General features: G+C 35.9%; 7 protein-coding genes across 7 annotated transcripts; 4 read left to right on the forward strand and 3 right to left on the reverse strand. All coding sequences in view use genetic code 12, as the record gives it.

The window, feature by feature from the left end:
* Positions 1 to 1,111: 1,111 nt before the first annotated feature.
* CANMA_000250 (uncharacterized protein) lies at positions 1,112 to 6,062 on the forward strand (the record flags this gene model as incomplete). The annotated part of the gene is made up of 2 exons (XM_051814572.1): positions 1,112 to 1,127; positions 1,567 to 6,062. 2 exons carry the CDS (start codon positions 1,112 to 1,114, stop codon positions 6,060 to 6,062), a joined length of 4,512 nt encoding a protein of 1,503 aa, XP_051674085.1.
* A 1,037-nt stretch (positions 6,063 to 7,099) lies between these two features.
* CANMA_000251 (uncharacterized protein) lies at positions 7,100 to 10,069 on the forward strand (the record flags this gene model as incomplete). Its single annotated transcript, XM_051814583.1, has 1 exon — positions 7,100 to 10,069. One exon carries the CDS (start codon positions 7,100 to 7,102, stop codon positions 10,067 to 10,069), a length of 2,970 nt encoding a protein of 989 aa, XP_051674086.1.
* A 430-nt stretch (positions 10,070 to 10,499) lies between these two features.
* On the forward strand, positions 10,500 to 10,715 carry ATX1 (copper metallochaperone; the record flags this gene model as incomplete). The annotated part of the gene is made up of 1 exon (XM_051814594.1): positions 10,500 to 10,715. The coding sequence occupies one exon, from the start codon at positions 10,500 to 10,502 to the stop codon at positions 10,713 to 10,715; it is 216 nt and encodes a 71-aa protein (XP_051674087.1).
* Positions 10,716 to 10,849: 134 nt separating this feature from the next.
* On the reverse strand, positions 10,850 to 12,838 carry DSL1 (Dsl1p; the record flags this gene model as incomplete). The annotated part of the gene is made up of 1 exon (XM_051814605.1): positions 10,850 to 12,838. The coding sequence occupies one exon, from the start codon at positions 12,836 to 12,838 to the stop codon at positions 10,850 to 10,852; it is 1,989 nt and encodes a 662-aa protein (XP_051674088.1).
* Positions 12,839 to 13,071: 233 nt separating this feature from the next.
* Positions 13,072 to 14,088, reverse strand: CANMA_000254 (uncharacterized protein; the record flags this gene model as incomplete). Its single annotated transcript, XM_051814616.1, has 1 exon — positions 13,072 to 14,088. The coding sequence occupies one exon, from the start codon at positions 14,086 to 14,088 to the stop codon at positions 13,072 to 13,074; it is 1,017 nt and encodes a 338-aa protein (XP_051674089.1).
* Positions 14,089 to 14,370: 282 nt separating this feature from the next.
* CANMA_000255 (uncharacterized protein) lies at positions 14,371 to 15,150 on the reverse strand (the record flags this gene model as incomplete). Its single annotated transcript, XM_051814627.1, has 1 exon — positions 14,371 to 15,150. The coding sequence occupies one exon, from the start codon at positions 15,148 to 15,150 to the stop codon at positions 14,371 to 14,373; it is 780 nt and encodes a 259-aa protein (XP_051674090.1).
* A 1,218-nt stretch (positions 15,151 to 16,368) lies between these two features.
* Positions 16,369 to 17,199, forward strand: ECI1 (dodecenoyl-CoA isomerase; the record flags this gene model as incomplete). The annotated part of the gene is made up of 1 exon (XM_051814638.1): positions 16,369 to 17,199. One exon carries the CDS (start codon positions 16,369 to 16,371, stop codon positions 17,197 to 17,199), a length of 831 nt encoding a protein of 276 aa, XP_051674091.1.
* Between the last annotated feature and the right edge of the window lie 163 nt (positions 17,200 to 17,362).

Genomic DNA, 17,362 nt, shown 5'->3' on the forward strand with positions numbered 1-17,362 from the left:
CCTTTAGTTCTTTTTGAATTATGGACAACGTTGAAGTGCAACTCTCACGAAGTAACAGAATACAAGAGAGTTTAATGTGGCTCTTTCTGTGTGGCTAGAGCTAATTGACATAGCTTTCTGTGTGTCTGTCTGTGTGTCTGTCTGTGTGTCTGTCTGTGTGTGTGTGTGTATTGGATGGTATTTTTTCCATTAAGGATATATGTTCCTGTTAGGACTAAGTAGGACTATGATATGTTGGTGCTATACTAAATATCTGTCCTAGTTAGTATAGAATTACGATTGAAGTTAATGTAAAGTAAATCAAACGCATCTAGACTAAAAAGGGGAAGAAACAAAGCGGTAATACTAATAGTAACACCAATAGTATTTATTTACATTGTTATTGCTTTTGCCGTTTCAAATGCCGATAAAACAAGAGTTGTGTTAATACTAACTGTGTTGCATTTCCTTTTAATTGAAATGCCGAGATACAAAAGAATAATAATATCAATGGTAAATTTCTCCGATACTGACTCCGTTCTTGTGGTACCTCTGTAAATACTATCCCCTTCCAAGTGTGTTTTGTTCAGATTGGGGAAAAAAAAACCCCTAGTGTGGCTGTAACCAAGTGTGGAAAGGGGTCATGTAAATTTCATTTGAAACACAATCAACAAAAAGGCAGTTTTGTATGAGTAATGTTTTGGTAAACACGGAATAAGTCGGAATATGTGTAGAAGAGTAGGATATTAGTTCTACTCTAAATAGGGATAGAGATACGTGTCTTTAGTGTGTTTTAGTGTGTTTTAGTGTGTTTTAGTGTTTCTAGACACGACAATGAGTGGTAGCCATGATAAAGGTATAAGGCTTAGTTGGGTGGGTGTCTGTGTATTGTGTATTGCATGTACGGTGTATGGTTAGTTAACATACGGATTTTAGTATTAAGAAAAAAAGTCGGGAAAAAGAAATAGTAATCTCCGTGTAACAAAAATAAAAAGAAAGGACAAAAAGTAAATTCCGTTCCTTTTACTTTTCTTTCTCAGAACAGTACTACTACTACTACTACTACTACTACCACCACCATAAATTTTTACACATGTCTAAGTATTGTCTAAGTTCTTATCCACATCATAAGATGTATGTCTATGCAAGTATGAAAAGTGAAGTATGTGGAAATATATATTTTTTGGATGGCAATAACAGAAGAAGAAAATAGATTTTTTTCTTCACGTAATATAATAATACACAAACACCATAAAGAAGTGACGAAATTCCGTCAACAAACAATGCACACATATACACCCCTAAAACCGACCATTACGACTACTGCTGCATGGGCTATATGTATAGCGGTCTAATATATTACTACTGCTAGTTAGTTAAATTAGTACTTTTGGAGCCGTATGTCTAGCTGTACTCAGCAGACACGCTAACAGATCACTAACAACAACAACAACAACAACAACTTGAGTCATCAAAAACAAAAGAAAAATCAAAAACAACCAGAAGCCGTACAACCACAAACAACCACAAAAGTATCAACTATAAATAGAACTACAAAAGACCTCCTCCCCCCTCTTTGTTTTAAAGAAACCAATCACATCTCAACTCAAGTCACTAACACTACTACAGCTACTACTACAACTACAACTACAACTACAACTACAACTACAACTACAACTACAACTATAATGGATGACTCGAGTTTGGAGGTTGGTAACGACTTGTACAAACCACAGAAACGTATTTTAACATTTTTATTCCGCAACAAATTCTATCCTATACCTAGAGATGAGGAACGAACAATATACCCTGAACAATCTAGCAACATCCTATATCGAGTGCTTTTTTGGTGGGTATCTCCGTTGATGACAGTTGGTTATACAAGAACACTACAACCCAATGACTTGTGGATCTTAACTGATGATATGAAGGTTGAACATTTCTACAATTACTTTGTCACTTATTTGGAAGTAGAAACTGAACGAGCTCAATTGAACCACATTGCCAACAAGTGCAAACAACGAGATGAAACTGTTGAAACATCTACCAAATCTCGTGAAGAGGACTTGCAAGATTTTGTCCTATCACCCATGAACATTGCCACAATCTTGTTTCTTACATTTAAACGGAAAATTTTAGTTAGTTTGATTCTTGCCATCTTTGCTTTAAGTGGCATTGCTTGTTCGCCTTTATTGACTAAACAATTGATTAGTTTTGTCGAGAAAAAGAGTTTGGGAGTACACACAAACATTGGTGAAGGGATTGGCTATTCTCTTGGGGTTGTTTTCATGATGCTTTTCAGTAATCTATTGTTCAACCATTTCATGTACATTGGTCAACTGATGGGTGCCGAAATTAAAGCTTTATTAACCAAGGCCATTTTAAACAAAGCCTTCAAATTAAATGCTGAATCTCGTCACAAATTTCCTCAAAGTAAATTGACCAGTATCATCACCACTGACTTATCGCGAGTCGAGATTGCTTGCATGTTTCAACCTTTGTTGTTATGTCTTCCTGTTCCTATTGCCATTGCCATTGTCATTTTGGTGGTCAACATTCGAGTTTCAGCAGTTATTGGTATTGTTATCTTTATCATCTTTTTGGGTTGCATTTCATTTGGAGCTAAAAAGTTGTTTGCTTATAGAGATGCAGTCAGCAAAATCACCGATAAACGAGTCAATTTCATGAAGGAGATTTTAAACAATTTGAAAATGATTAAATTTTACTCCTGGGAACATCCTTATCATGAAAATGTTCGCAAAATCCGTGGTCAAGAAGTGGATATGATTTTGAAGATCCAAACTTTAAGAAATGTTATTTTTTCATTGGCAATGACATTGACAGGTATTTGTTCAATGATTGCATTTGTTATATTGTATGCTATTCAAGGTTCAACTAGTAGTCCAGCCAAGATGTTTTCTTCGGTGTCAACATTTGAAATTTTGGGATTGATGGTGTTTTTCATTCCTCAAGCCTTGTCTACTACTGCCGATATGATTAATGGGTTTAAACGGGTTGGTGCAGTGTTGTCGGCTGATGAAGATGAGCCTTATGAGGGATACCATGAGTTGAATGATCGAGATGATAAAAAGGCAATTGCATTGAGAGATGCTAGCTTCAACTGGGCTGTGTTTGATGATGAGGAAGAGAAGGAGGAGGAGAAGCAAAAAGAGGAGGAAGAAAACAAGAAGAAGAAGAAGAAGAAATCAAAGAAGTCAAAGAAAGATTCCAAGAATGAAGCCACCGCCGACTCAATTGATATAGAATTAAACCAAATCCAATCCGCAAACAAGAGTGATAACAAGAAAAAAGCTGATGACGAAGAAACATCAGCTTTCCCTGGTTTAAAGAATATTGATTTGACCATTCACAAGGGTGAGTTTGTTGTCATTACTGGGTTGGTTGGTTCTGGAAAATCTTCCTTACTTAACGCCATTGCTGGGTTTATGTCTTGTGATTCTGGTGTGGTGGACATTAATGGATCTTTATTACTTTGTGGTGCACCTTGGATTCAAAACAACACAATCAGGGAAAACATTGTTTTTGGTAAACCATTTGATCAAAAGTTTTACGATGAAGTTATTTATTCTTGTGCATTGAATATCGATTTAGACATATTGGAAGGTGGTGACTACACTGAAGTGGGAGAAAAGGGAATCACCTTGTCAGGTGGACAAAAGGCGAGAATCAGTTTAGCACGTGCTATTTATGCTAATAAGGAGATTATTTTAATGGATGATGTCTTGAGTGCGGTTGATGCCAGAGTTGGAAAGCATATCCTCAATAATTGTTTCTTGGGTCTTTTGGCAGGCAAGACTAGAGTTTTGGCAACTCACCAATTGTCTTTAATTGGCCAAGCCGATCGAATCATATTCTTAAATGGAGACGGGTCAATTGATGTCGGTAAAATGGATGAATTAATGGAGAGGAACAAGGATTTCAACCATTTGATGAAGTTTAGTAAACTCGAAGATGTCGAGGCCGAACTTGGGGAAGAAGAAGGGGATGTCATTGAAGAGGTTGATTTGGGTAATAAAGAAGCAATAAATCAAAAGACAGAGTTGGTTCCAGCATATCTGAATCGAGTCAATGATACAACTCAAGAATTGACGAGACGGAAAACTACCTATAAGTCTGACAGTGAAAATAGTGAAGATTATTATAATGATGATGGTGAGTACAAGGACTACAACTTAAACAAGGATGCATCCAAGGGTAAAATCATCACCGAAGAAGAGCGGGCGGTTAATAGCATCAAATTTGATGTTTACAACAAGTATTTGAAATATGGTGCAGGGAAATTGACCCCATGGGGTTTTTTCGCCATTTTTGCATTTCTTCTTACCCTTGCCACATTCTGTGATATTTTCACCAACACATGGTTATCGTTTTGGATATCTCAGAAGTTCCCCGGAAAGTCTAATGGATTTTATATTGGATTTTACGTCATGTTTAATATCTTATGGGTCATTTTCTTGACTTGGACATTTGTGTTTTTCATCCATGGAACGACAGTTTCTTCAAAACATTTGAATTTGATGGCGATCAAGCGGATTCTTCATGCACCCATGTCGTTTATGGATACGACACCAATGGGACGGATTTTGAATCGGTTCACCAAGGATACCGACGCTTTGGATAACGAAATTAGTGATAATTTGCGTCTTTTGTTTACTGCAATTGCCAAAATGATTGGAGTGTTTATTTTGATTATCATTTATTTACCATGGTTTGCTTGTGCCATCCCGGGAATTTTCGTCTTGTTTTTCTTGATTGCCAATTTCTATCAAGCGTCGAATCGAGAAGTTAAGCGGTTAGAGGCTATCTTGCGATCGTTTGTATATAACAATGTTAATGAAGTATTGAGTGGTATGAATACCATCAAGGCATATAAAGATGAGTCGAGGTTTGCCGAATTGGGTGATTTATTATTGAACAAGGCTAATGAAGCGTCGTTTGTTGTTAATGCTAATCAGAAATGGTTGGGTATTCAATTGGATATGCTTGCCGAGATTATAGTGTTGATTGTGGCCTTGCTTTGTGTTAACCGAGTTTTTTCTATCAATGCTTCTGCCGTGGGGTTGTTGATGACGTATACGTTGCAAGTGGCTAATGAGTTGTTGAATTTGGTGCGGACATTCACATTGGTTGAAAATGATATGAATTCAGCCGAGAGGATTATCCATTACGCATTAAAAGTTGACCAAGAAGCACCCTATGTTGTTGAATCGAATAAGCCACTGGCCGATTGGCCGCAATATGGAGGTATCGAGTTTTCTCATGTCAATATGAAGTATAGACCTGGTTTGCCACTAGTATTGAAGGATTTATCGTTAAAGATTGCCCCCATGGAGAAAATTGGTATTTGTGGTAGAACCGGAGCCGGTAAATCATCAATCATGACTGCATTGTATCGAATTTCTGAATTAGACGATGGTCAAATCTTCATTGATGATGTTGATATTTCAACAATTGGATTACAAGATTTACGATCGCATTTATCCATCATTCCACAAGATCCCGTGTTGTTTAATGGAACAATCAGATCCAATTTGGACCCATTTGGCGAACAAGAAGATGAAGTGTTGTGGGAGTCGTTGCGTCGGGCAGGTATACTAACTGCTGAGGAGATTGTCAAAGCTAAGACCAAAACCAAATCTAACACCAAATCGAAATCGAAATTGATTTCCGACGATGAAGAACTACCTAAGTTCCATTTATACCAAACGGTTGAAGACGAAGGAGAAAATTTTTCCCTTGGTGAACGACAATTGATTTCATTTGCTAGAGCATTGGTGCGTAATGCCAAAATCATCATTCTTGACGAGGCGACCTCGTCAGTTGATTATGGAACTGATGATAAGATCCAAACCACTATTGCCACCGAGTTTAAACAGTGCACCATCTTGTGTATTGCTCATCGATTAAAGACAATTATCAATTACGACAAGATTTTGGTTATGGATAAAGGGTCAGTTAGAGAATTTGATACGCCTTGGAATTTGTATAATTCGCCAGGGAGTGTGTTTAGAGAAATGTGTGACAAGTCTAATATTGTTGAGGATGATTTCAGGAGAAAGTGAGTGATGGAACGAAAGGTGGAGAAGGTTTAAAGCTTTACATAGAGCTATTGTCTTGCTTTTTTTTTTTTTTGCATGTTTATATAGATTAAAAATGTGAATATTTATTTTTTTTTATTTCATGTTTTCTTTTTCCTTGTTTGTTCTGATTATGCCTAAGGAAGTTAGTAATAGGGGTATTTGTCTCTTTTGTAGCTGATTGCATTCAAAGCCCTTCTGGTTCTGGTTCTGGTTCTGTTTGTGTCTTATGCAATGGTCAAGAAATTAGCCGCGACAAACAATAGGCAATAGGCGTGTACAAAACAACAATTTCTTTTATTTTCTTGCTGCAAAATAACAACATACTTTCACTTCTTTATTAAGCCACCCCAAACCAGGTGCGATTCGCACTCATTGGAAATATATATATATATATATATATAGGATGGGATATTACTTCCACTACACTAAAATACAACGTAAGTTTGCAATGTTGAGAGGGGGTAGTTTAAAGAACCAGACAAATTGGTTTAATTCTATCTTCATATATTAGGTTTAGCATAGAACAATGATTATCCTATATCTTTCAAGATAGGCAGAGATGGGTTTATTGATTAAGTTTCAAGAGTTGTACTTCATTTAATGATTTTTATTGTGACTGCTTTTTGGCCTTACAGTCCGATTGTAGTAATCTGGACCCCCAACTATTGAATTTATCAAAATGCAATTACGACACATTTGACTTTGTCTTCTATAGGAAATAGGGAATAAGCCATCTTTGTGGTGTGGTGGGTGTTTTGTGATGTAGTTAATTCTACTGTGTGTATATATATTATTATATTTCAGACGGTCCTTGTGACACTTTATGAGTTTAATATTGACTGTTTCAAGCACCCACCATTATTATTGTTTGAGGCAAAAAATATTGGACGAAATTCTTTGTCACTATGCAATTGAAGGTATAAGCAGTAAAGGAAAGGGACTCCTTTGGTGACTTCTCTGCCTTTTATATATTACATTCAAGTCTCTTTTTGGTTTTACTTGACTTTGAAAAACTTAATATGAACCAAGTTGATAAGAAACAAGAAGGAAATCACACCTCAACTGACCCCACTTCCAATTTCATTACTGACCAAGAACTGGAAAATGTGACCCAAACAACACTGGTTGAAAGAGCATACCAGCTGCAGTCATTGGCGTGTCCTCCTCTAGAAAAAATCCGAGACTTCCAGCATAACAAAACATTACTGGACCTCATTTTGGCACAACCACCAACACCTAACCAAACAAGCAGTGAATATGCCAACCCACAAGATTCAACGTTTTCATTCAGAAGTACAATTAATTCAAGAGCCGAGCAACAGCTTCTTGATAAATTTGACCGAGAAGTCATGACAAATCAAGTTGCTTTAGCATCACTTTCAAAATTGAAAATTGAAACTAGGGATAAATACTTGTACCAAATGAAGCGATATATTAGATTCTGTGCTAATAAAGGCTTGGACAACTTCAATGTGACATTGTCCTTAGTGCAAGAATTGATTGAATTTGAAGTTTTGAAACGAGGAAGTTTGACTGAAAATACCATTCGAAGTATTCGTTCCCCCTTAAATAAATTAAGCTTTATGAATAAAATTGTTTATGGTGATCAACAACCAAATGAAATTCTAGGCGATCTATTTATGCAGAACATGATGTCAATGTTACAACAAGACAAGTCAAGCAAGGATGATGATGGAGAGGAGAAAGAAGAGGAAGATGATGAAGGGGAAGATGCAGTGTCCAAGATTAGTAACAGAAGTGGGCTAATTGTGTTGACTGATCAAACACCATTATCAAGCGCGGATTCAAAGACTCTTTCATTAACAACAATGACAAGTTCGGTGGGGGCAGAAACTTTGGGATCTTTACAGAAGGGGAGTAATTACCCCCAGACTGCATCCAATTTAGGCAAACCTGAGACAAATAAGGATTCCTCTTTATTATTATTATCAAGTACATTAAACAACCCAACTACAAACACCAACGCATTCAGATTAAGTGGAAACTCAAAGCATCGACTTTCAGAAAATGAAGAAATACTATTACGCAAGTTTGATAAAGAAATTCTCGATAATGTGAAAACCAAAGACATTTTATCCAATTTGACAGGAAAAACATTTAAAGCATATGCCACAGATATCAAACGATTTATTAAATATTGTGCTCGAAAGGGTAAACTGGATTTCCTAATTAATGATGACATCTTAACAAGGTTTTTGTCTTTCCAAACTAGTAAAAGTGGTAATCGGAGGTATAATTTGAAAAATACAAGAACTAGTTTATTAAAATTGCATCAATTGAACTGCTTGGCTTATGATTTGGAATATTCTGAAGGTGATATTGTCCTCACGTTGAATAAATTTTTGAATGCTAATAATAGTAATACCACCACCAATGAGTTGGCAACAGAGCAAGTTGTGTTGGAACAAGATTTAAAAGACGACGGTGATCCTTTGGTTACTAAACTACAACCATATTATCAAACATCAAACATCCTCCATGGCCTCTCTGATCAAAGCAAGAAATTATACGCCAGTGAATTCAATCGTTATGCATTATTTTGTTCACAACAAGGAATGCAGCATTTCCAATTAACAGGGGATCTCATTAAGGAATATTTCATTAGTGACGTGATTGCTCATACACCAACTATATCGACAAAGAAGTTGAAAGAGATTTTAAGTCGATTGAATCGATTACATACGTTGAACATTGAAATTGATCCCGAACATACCCCAAAACAAATTGAAAATATTCAAGTGGTTAAAGATTTCCTCAGTGATTATACTTCGAAATCGCATTCTGATTCACAACAAGCACAGGCCAGTAGTGGTGGTAATGGTGGGAATGGTGGGAATGGTACAAGCAGCTCCAGTACTAGCAGAGGTGGCAATGGAAATGGAGCTGATACACTTTCTGGTGCATCAACATCAGGTTCATCCATCAGTTCAGGCTTGCCTCAATTACACTTTTCCAATAATCTAACAGCAACACTTACTGGCCTGCTGCTGCTGTCATCAGAGCAGCCAAGTAGTGGAGAGTTGCCAAGTTTAGTAATGAGAAAACCGTCAACACAAATTGTTCCCAAGTCGAGGTTACGGTCATCTTTCCAGTCCTATAGCTCTAGACAAGAATTCATTGGCACTACAAGTGAAGGGAGTTCAAGTGGTAATGGGAAAGAAAAAACTAAGAATCTCAGTATCGAAGAAGTAGCTTCCCGACGGTTGGAATTAGATGAAGAGCATGACAACTTGGGCAAGTTGGGAAACTTGTATGAAAATATTGATAGTTATGAGAATGTCCTTGATAATGATGCAATTGAAAAACGTGGCAATACTCAAAGTAGCTACCGTAATGTCAAACAAGATGAGGTAAATATCCATGTTAATAGAGACGTTTCTGAATCATCATCATCATCATCGTCGTCGTCGTCATCGTCATCGTCATCGTCAAAACGTCAAAAAACCATAGCATTGCCCGAGACCAATGACTCCATTCCCAAATTCGTCATGAATAAAGATATAGAATCTGTAACTCAATTGGTTGAAGAATGGACCTTGATTATAAAGCGTAATGCCAAATATGGTTTAGCGTGGATTAAAACCATGAATGATTTACAATATTACAATAATCGCAAATTGATCATTTCATTAATGGAGGAAATTGTACCAACAATGAATGAAGGTGATAAAGAAGAAGGTAAAAACTCGGATAAAGAGTTGTTGCTTGGGGATAGTGCAGGAAGAGAGAGTGAATCGAACTTGTTTGAACTTGCACTCCTATTTGACCAATATCTTAAACGTAAGAATTTAACCATTGATGATTTGATAAAGAGGATTGAAAAGTATCCCAGTTACGTCAAGCGAGAATTTTTAAGAATCTTATCGAGGAGGAAATCGACTAGTGGTGTTTCCAGTTCTACTCCTATCGGTAGTCTTTCATCAACCGGTTCATCATTGGTGTCTAGAGGTAAAGACCAACCATTGTAATGGAATTTAAAGTATGTGAACTCTTTCATTGTCGTTGTCATTATTGCTATTAATAAGTACATCGTCTCTTCAAGGTTAATCTGACTGGCTGTAGTAGGACACAATTGTGTTTCTGGATCATTTACTACAATGATTGATGCTAAATGTTTGGTATGAAAATGAACCAATCAGAGAGATTTCCGATGTCATAAGTCTTAATGTCGCAAACTTTCAATTGATTGACTATGAGGGAATTTCGCCTCTTTTTGCGACATCCACAGTTTCTATTTTTATTGCGCTTTAAATCTTTAATTAATAATCCATAAAACCTTTCACCACCACCATCTGCTAAGTTACCCTAAAGTTTTACCCAAAATCAAGAGTTAAACAAAAAGTCACTTGCTTGTTCTTCCTCTTTCTCCACACACGCAAACACACACACTATCTAACTATGCCACACAAGTACCATTTCGACGTCACCATGTCCTGTTCCGGATGTTCTGGAGCTATTGACCGTGTATTGAAAAAACAAGATGGTATATCCAACTACAACGTCTCTTTAGAGAACCAATCTGTTGATGTTGAAACTGACAAGGATTACGACACGATTTACAATGTGATTCAAAAGACTGGTAAAAAGATCAATGGTGGTAAAATTGTTAGTTAATCTTTGGTAGGGGATTAAAATCCATTTAGATTTTTGTTATGGGACTCTAGTTTAAATGCTTTTTCGTTTTTATTATCTAGATATCAGGGACTATTTAATGTATATTTACTCAATGCAGCTATATCGTCATTGTGTTAGCTCATGTTTCTAAATTCAATAATCTCATTAATGTAATTATCGCGAATTTCACTTGGTATGAATATACTCTTGATGATAGTAACCAATTCATCGGTAGTTAAATCAAACAACTCTCCCTGATAAAACCGATCCATTATATCCTTCAAATGGTTATTCAATAAAAACTTGACATTGTTCAACTTGCTAAACGAATCGATTGTGTCTTTAGTTAATCCAGTCTCGCCTAAAAATGGCACAGTGATATTATTCAAATTGTCAATCAAAAGACTGTACAACACACATTGTTGTTCACTTATATCTTCAATAGTGGATATCAACTGTAATAGCCAATTATTGGCAAAATCAACCAATTCAATAACCAATTGTTGAAATTTTTTAAAATTGGTTTGACGAAATTGTTTTTCTTCAAACAACACTTGGAACCATTTATAAATTAAACCCAATTGGTTTAGATTATAATCATCTAAAATTTCATCTTGCATGTCAATTTCGGATTCTAGATTTAATGATAGTATCAACGTCTTTAACTCTTGACTAAATTGAGTGACCACTTGATTCCAATTACTATTGACAAATGAAACCAATGATGCATCTCCGGTAGTTTGTGATAGTTTGGTAAAGTCATTATACATGACAAATGAAGATGCAAGAGAAGGGTATTGAACTAATGCAAGTGCCTTAATTGTGGTTACCAAATAATTAAGGTCTTTGGAATATGTGGAAAATTGCTTAAACAATTGATCCAATTGTTCTGGAACGGGGGATATCTTTATCCTATCAAGCTTGGGTGCAGAATCAACATGTTTCAGCTCCTGTGCATCCTTCGCCTGTTGGTTCTCCTCTTGGTCGTCCTCATCCCATCCATCATCCCAACTTTCATCCCAATCGGTATCATCAGTGCTATTATTTGTAGTAGTCTCCCCTTGGCCCACCACTTCATCAACATCCTTCAACTCAGCAAATGAAGACTCACTAAACACTTGTCTAATTTTATTGACATAATCATCAATGATCCAATCCAAATGTAACCGGTTCAACCTTTCTTCAATAGTCCCACTTCCTTCAATCTTGCTCAAAAAATTCCAATGCGTGTCTTCGCAAAGCTTCATTAACACATTCAATTGCTTAATTTGCTCTTGGTTATGAATAATCTCCTCAATGTGGTTAAACAATTGACCAGCAACTAATTTAGATATCTTCGAGTTTAAATAGTTCTTTACTGGTGTGTGGTTGATTTTGTTGATAAAATTGACAAAAGTTACCAATGACGATATAAAATCAGTACCTTTTACCTCCTTTATTTCAAATTCGTCCTCAATTTCTTCCTCCTCCTTCTCTTTGTTAACTACCGTGATTTCATAACCATTGAAAATTTGATCAATTAATCCATCCCATTTTGTTCTGTAATCAGCATACACACTCAAATTGTATCCATTTTTGGAAACAAAATTATTAAAATCGCCAATTACTGAAGCATGAAGTATAGTGAATTCATTGGGGAGAATCAATTTCAAATAGTTGTTCAAGTAATCAACAAACGTTACATGCAAAGACGCAACTCTTCGAATTATTTGCTTGTATATCATATAATTTGATGACGATGCCAACGATGGAGCATCCTGAATTTGTTTGAAAAGGGTACTTAGATGTTGTAAATCAAGTAGGGAACCAATTGACAACTTTAAACTTGCTAGTAATTGTTCAATTTCCTCCAAATTCTTTTTTACTTTGCCTAACCTTTCCAACTCCTGGATTTTCTGATTTATCAACTCCGATTTGTTATTCAACTGTGTTATTGACAAGTTATCCAAGTCATTCAAGTCGTTATCATGCCTATGATGATTGATCAACTGAAATTGGTCTTGTTTCGTCAAAATAGGTTCAAGGTAAGAGCTGCTCACTTGTGACTCCAACTGTCGTATATCCGCATTTATCTGATTTATCCTCTTTTGTTCATCTTCAATTCTTGTTTCAATAGATGACATTATTGGAGTTGTGGGTTGTCAAGAAAAACATCACCAACTTTTGTTACGGTCAACCTCGATATTTCAGTGAGATTTTTACAAGTTGTGCTACCATATACACCTTTTTATTAGAACTGACAACAAGCAAATACCAAAGTCTACTAAAATAATAATATAATAAAAAATTGTTATTTCCACTGTACATGTTACTCTATATAAGTCAAATTAAGTCAAATCCTCCTTCTCTCTTTTCTCTATATCAAATCTTCAGTAATATCATCATCAATGTACTCATCGTCCTTATTCATTCTGTAGATGGTCATTCCCATACTTGCCACATTCAAAGCACTCATTAACCAATTAGGAACACTGATCTGGCTCAACTCAATAAGATTGAATGTTAAATCAAGGAAATTACCCACTAATTCAAATATAAGCATCATTTTATCAAATTTTAAATCCTTCAAAATCTTGTTATATTTCTTATTGATATCTTCATTAATAGGTTTTGATGTAGTGGTCTTTTCATTCATAATATTCAACTCAGTATGGACTTTTCTAATCTTGCGTATGACATTCAATAATTGCGATATAGTCTTTCGTACTAAAAACACAAGAATCAACACCCACAATTTATTGGTTTGTTTTAATAACTTGGTCAAAACTTGAGGAAACATTGGCAAGTTTGAAAGTAAATGTAAATTATCCAAAATGTTGGCAATGGTTTCAAGAAAATTTATAAACATAAACTCCAACTGTTTGAAAGTAAATTTCTTTGCTTTAAAAAATTTGCCTTTATATTTTGATGATCTTTTCTTTGTTGAGGTGCTTGAATCTTTATCCTGCACTTGTGATGATGATGATGATGATGATGACAGACCTTTCTTGGGTTCAGCTTTATCAATATCAAATTTATCGAAAAACGGTGGGTATTGCGGTTTTGATCTAGGTTTATCTTGTTCAGGAACTTGTTTAAACCTATGGAATTTGTCAAAATTGTAGTTTCTCTGTGGTGGTTCGGGTTTATTGTTTAATACACTTTGAAGCTTATCTAATTTATCTGAAGTGATGGAAGTATTCCCTTTGGCTTGTTCCTGTTTGGCTAGTTGTATTAAATTGTTGATTATATCTTGTCTTGAAGGTTGTTGTTGTTGTTGTTGTTGACCAGCGAATGAAGCAGGTAATGGTGTTTTCTTGTTGTCAGTTGCAACTTGGTCGATGAATGTGTTGGTGTCACTTAGAATAGTAGCAGTAGTAGTAGTAGTAACCATTGGTAAAATTTGTAAATCCACTTGTATCAAATAGAAAAAGTGGAGACAAATAAATATCTCTTGATTAATTTATTTTTTTTGTCTCTCTGTCTCTGTATTTTTTTCCCCATTTCACGTGCAACTTTATATATATATACACTGAAAGTAGAAGCGTTAGTCAGAGGGTGTTATACATGCGCTGTCCTTTGTGAGGAACTATAGTAAAATTCATCCTAGAATCATATACTTTATAGATACAGCGCATGGCTTATTTATGCAAGTACAATGCATCAAAAAAGGGGTCTAAAGAAATTCCAATAACTTGTTCAACTCCTGACAAAAGTAATAATTCTTTTGCAATGGATCATTCTCAGAATCGTCTGTTTGTGACCGTTCCAATCGTAGCTTCAACCCTTCTAACTGTGTCTTTAGCGATGCAACATTACTTCGTTCATTGTTAATATCAGCTTCTTTCTTGCTGATTTCCGCTGTGATTCGTTTCAACTCGTCTTCAACATCCAACTTGGCTTGACTGTTGATTTGTGATGGATCAACATCAAAAGATTCTGCTTCAAGTGCCGATTCAAACAACTCCTTATCGTCATTATCCTCATTAATCAATTGTTCAAATTCACGTTCAAGTTGCTCCACCTCTTTTAATGAGCTGTTGACCTGTGTTTTCCTCTCTTCAGCTAATCTATAGCTATTATTCACATCATGGGTTAGATTCTTTATATCCACAACTCGTGCATTCATTTGGGTGTCCAACTTGTTGGAAGTAGTTTTCAATTCATTTGTCTCTTTCGTTAGCTGTTCATAGGCACCTTCATGGAAATTGAATAGATCAATGTCAGTATCCAATTCTAGCATCTTTTGTAACACCTTCTCTTGTGCTTGTTGGTCAATATACACAAGACTCATGTCTGTTAAGAATTGTTCTTGATGCAGTAGCTTATTCTGAATCGATTTTAAATCATCGCTAGTGTCACGAGCAATTTCTTCCAAAGCAGCTATTGATGAGTGCTTTTGGCTAGTTAAAGAATCAAACTCTTGTCTTAATGTAGATGCATATGATACTGACATCGTGTGGTAATTGTAAGTTAATGTTTGTTTTTTACTTTTTCCATATCGCGTCTTTCTTTAAGTAAAAACAAACCACAACAAAAAAAAAACAAAACCCATAGACAAACAGAAGTAGACACATAGAAGAGCTAAATCAAGATTATATATAGTAACACTATTGAGACTTCATTGACCCAATTATGATACTGACCAGGAAATAACTGTTTATAACAACAGAAAAATTACAGATAAAGTCAAGCTCAGAAGAACTATAAGAAAGAAAACTAGAAAAAAAAACAAACGGGGCGAACTGGGAATCGAACCCAGGGCCTCTTCGAAATTTATTGCTCAGGCTTGAGAATACCCAAACGAAGAATCATACCACTAGACCATTCGCCCGTTTTTCTGCCAAAATCCTTTGTTGCTTTTAGATATTGCCAAACTTTGAGTCACCAAATTTGAAATAAAATACGTTGAAACATTGTTTAAAGTCACTCCATTAACTTAATATTGGTGAAATAGATAAAACTTTTCAATACAGACACCATTACAAATCAATGAAATGCATCTTTGTTAGATTTTAAGAGAAAATAATTGTTTTTGCAACGTTTTCGCTTAGATTTCACACCAAATGGTGAACGTTGGCAATGCCTTTTGATTAATTGATAGAACAAGAGAATGCACGAAAGTTGAGTATCACCGACATTGCCAATCATATAAACAGTAAATAGTTTGCGGATTGCAAAGACCCCCTTCATCCCTTTTTCCCAATACAACCTCACTGTGTGGGGTTTTGTATTAAATACCACACGAGCCTAAAAAAATGTTTAATTATTTTAAGTAACATGAGACCCCTCTAATGAGAAGTTTTGTATTAAAGGTAGTTGATGATTCCCGTCCCCTCTACGTTTAAAGTATATCGGAGTTGCTTACTATTAGAGAAAGTTCGTAACTCCGTTACCTATCTTGAATTCATTTTTTTTTTTTCCTACACCCTCGGTTAATGAGGGGCGGTGCGAGGGGGAGGAGGGCACAGGTGCGTGTGATGATTTGACACAACGGAAATTGGAACCAAAGGAAAAAAAAACATCTAAAAGAAAGTGTGGAGTAAAAAAATGAATAATATACAGAGGGGATTTTATTGAAATTCTTCGGCTCTTTCATTTTTTTCCTACAGGACACACAACACTTCTTCTTCTTCTTAGAGTACACCACATTAGATCAACCCATTTCCTCACAATGTCAGAAGAAGCAAACGGTATCGTGTACGAAGTTAAAGGCAAAATTGCTGTCATTACCTTGAATTTACCCTCCAAATTGAATGCTTTAGATGCAGCTGCATACTTGCAATTGGGTAAATATGTCGAACAAGCCGATAAGGAAGAAGAAACCGTGGCAACTATTATTCAATCTACTGGTAGATTTTTCAGTGCTGGTGCTGATTTCGCTGACAAAAAGACAATAAGTAGAGATGCTGCTGAGCTTTTTAGTCACGAGCATTGGTTAGCAGGTTTCGTTGCTAGAAACACTTGGTTGACTAATGTTTTCAATGATCACTCCAAGATCTTGGTAGCTGCTGCCAATGGTCCAGTTATTGGATTATCAGCTGCTTTGCTTTTGTTGTGTGATTTGATTTATGTCAATGACTTGAGCAAGTTCTACCTCTTGACTCCATTTGCAAACTTGGGTTTAGTCACAGAGGGAGCTACTTCCATCACTTTGACTAGGAGATTGGGTTGGTCCAAAGCTTCAGAAGCATTGTTGTTGGCCAAGAAAATCCCTGGTGAAGATTGTGAACAAAATGGTTTGATTAACAAACACTTTACTGGCCAATCAAAGAGTACCGAAGATTTCAACAAAGCAGTCTTTGAATTGTTACAAGATTCAACCGAGTCTTTACATGAAGACTCAATTTTTGGAATCAAGAAGTTGATGAAGCTTGGAAGAGACCCGGCCGTCAACCACGCCAACTCACAAGAAGTTGTTAGAGGTTTCAACAAATGGATTGAAGGTGTGCCACAAATGAGATTCGCTCAATTGGCCAACAAGGAGAGAAAACACAAGATGTAAAGAAAGCTCGATACATTGATTATCTATTCACACGCTATATAGAGTTTGTAAGCAAAAGCAATACAAATCTACTTTTGTTTTAGATTCTGTTTGGTTACACTTCGCAGTAGTGGCTGACAGATACTTTCAATAGCCAGTATTGTTCTGGGAATAGAGTACTAAC

This window comes from Candida margitis, assembly GCF_024628925.1.
Source record: "Candida margitis strain CBS 14175 chromosome Unknown scaffold25, whole genome shotgun sequence".
NCBI classification, from domain to species: domain Eukaryota; kingdom Fungi; phylum Ascomycota; class Pichiomycetes; order Serinales; family Debaryomycetaceae; genus Lodderomyces; species Lodderomyces margitis.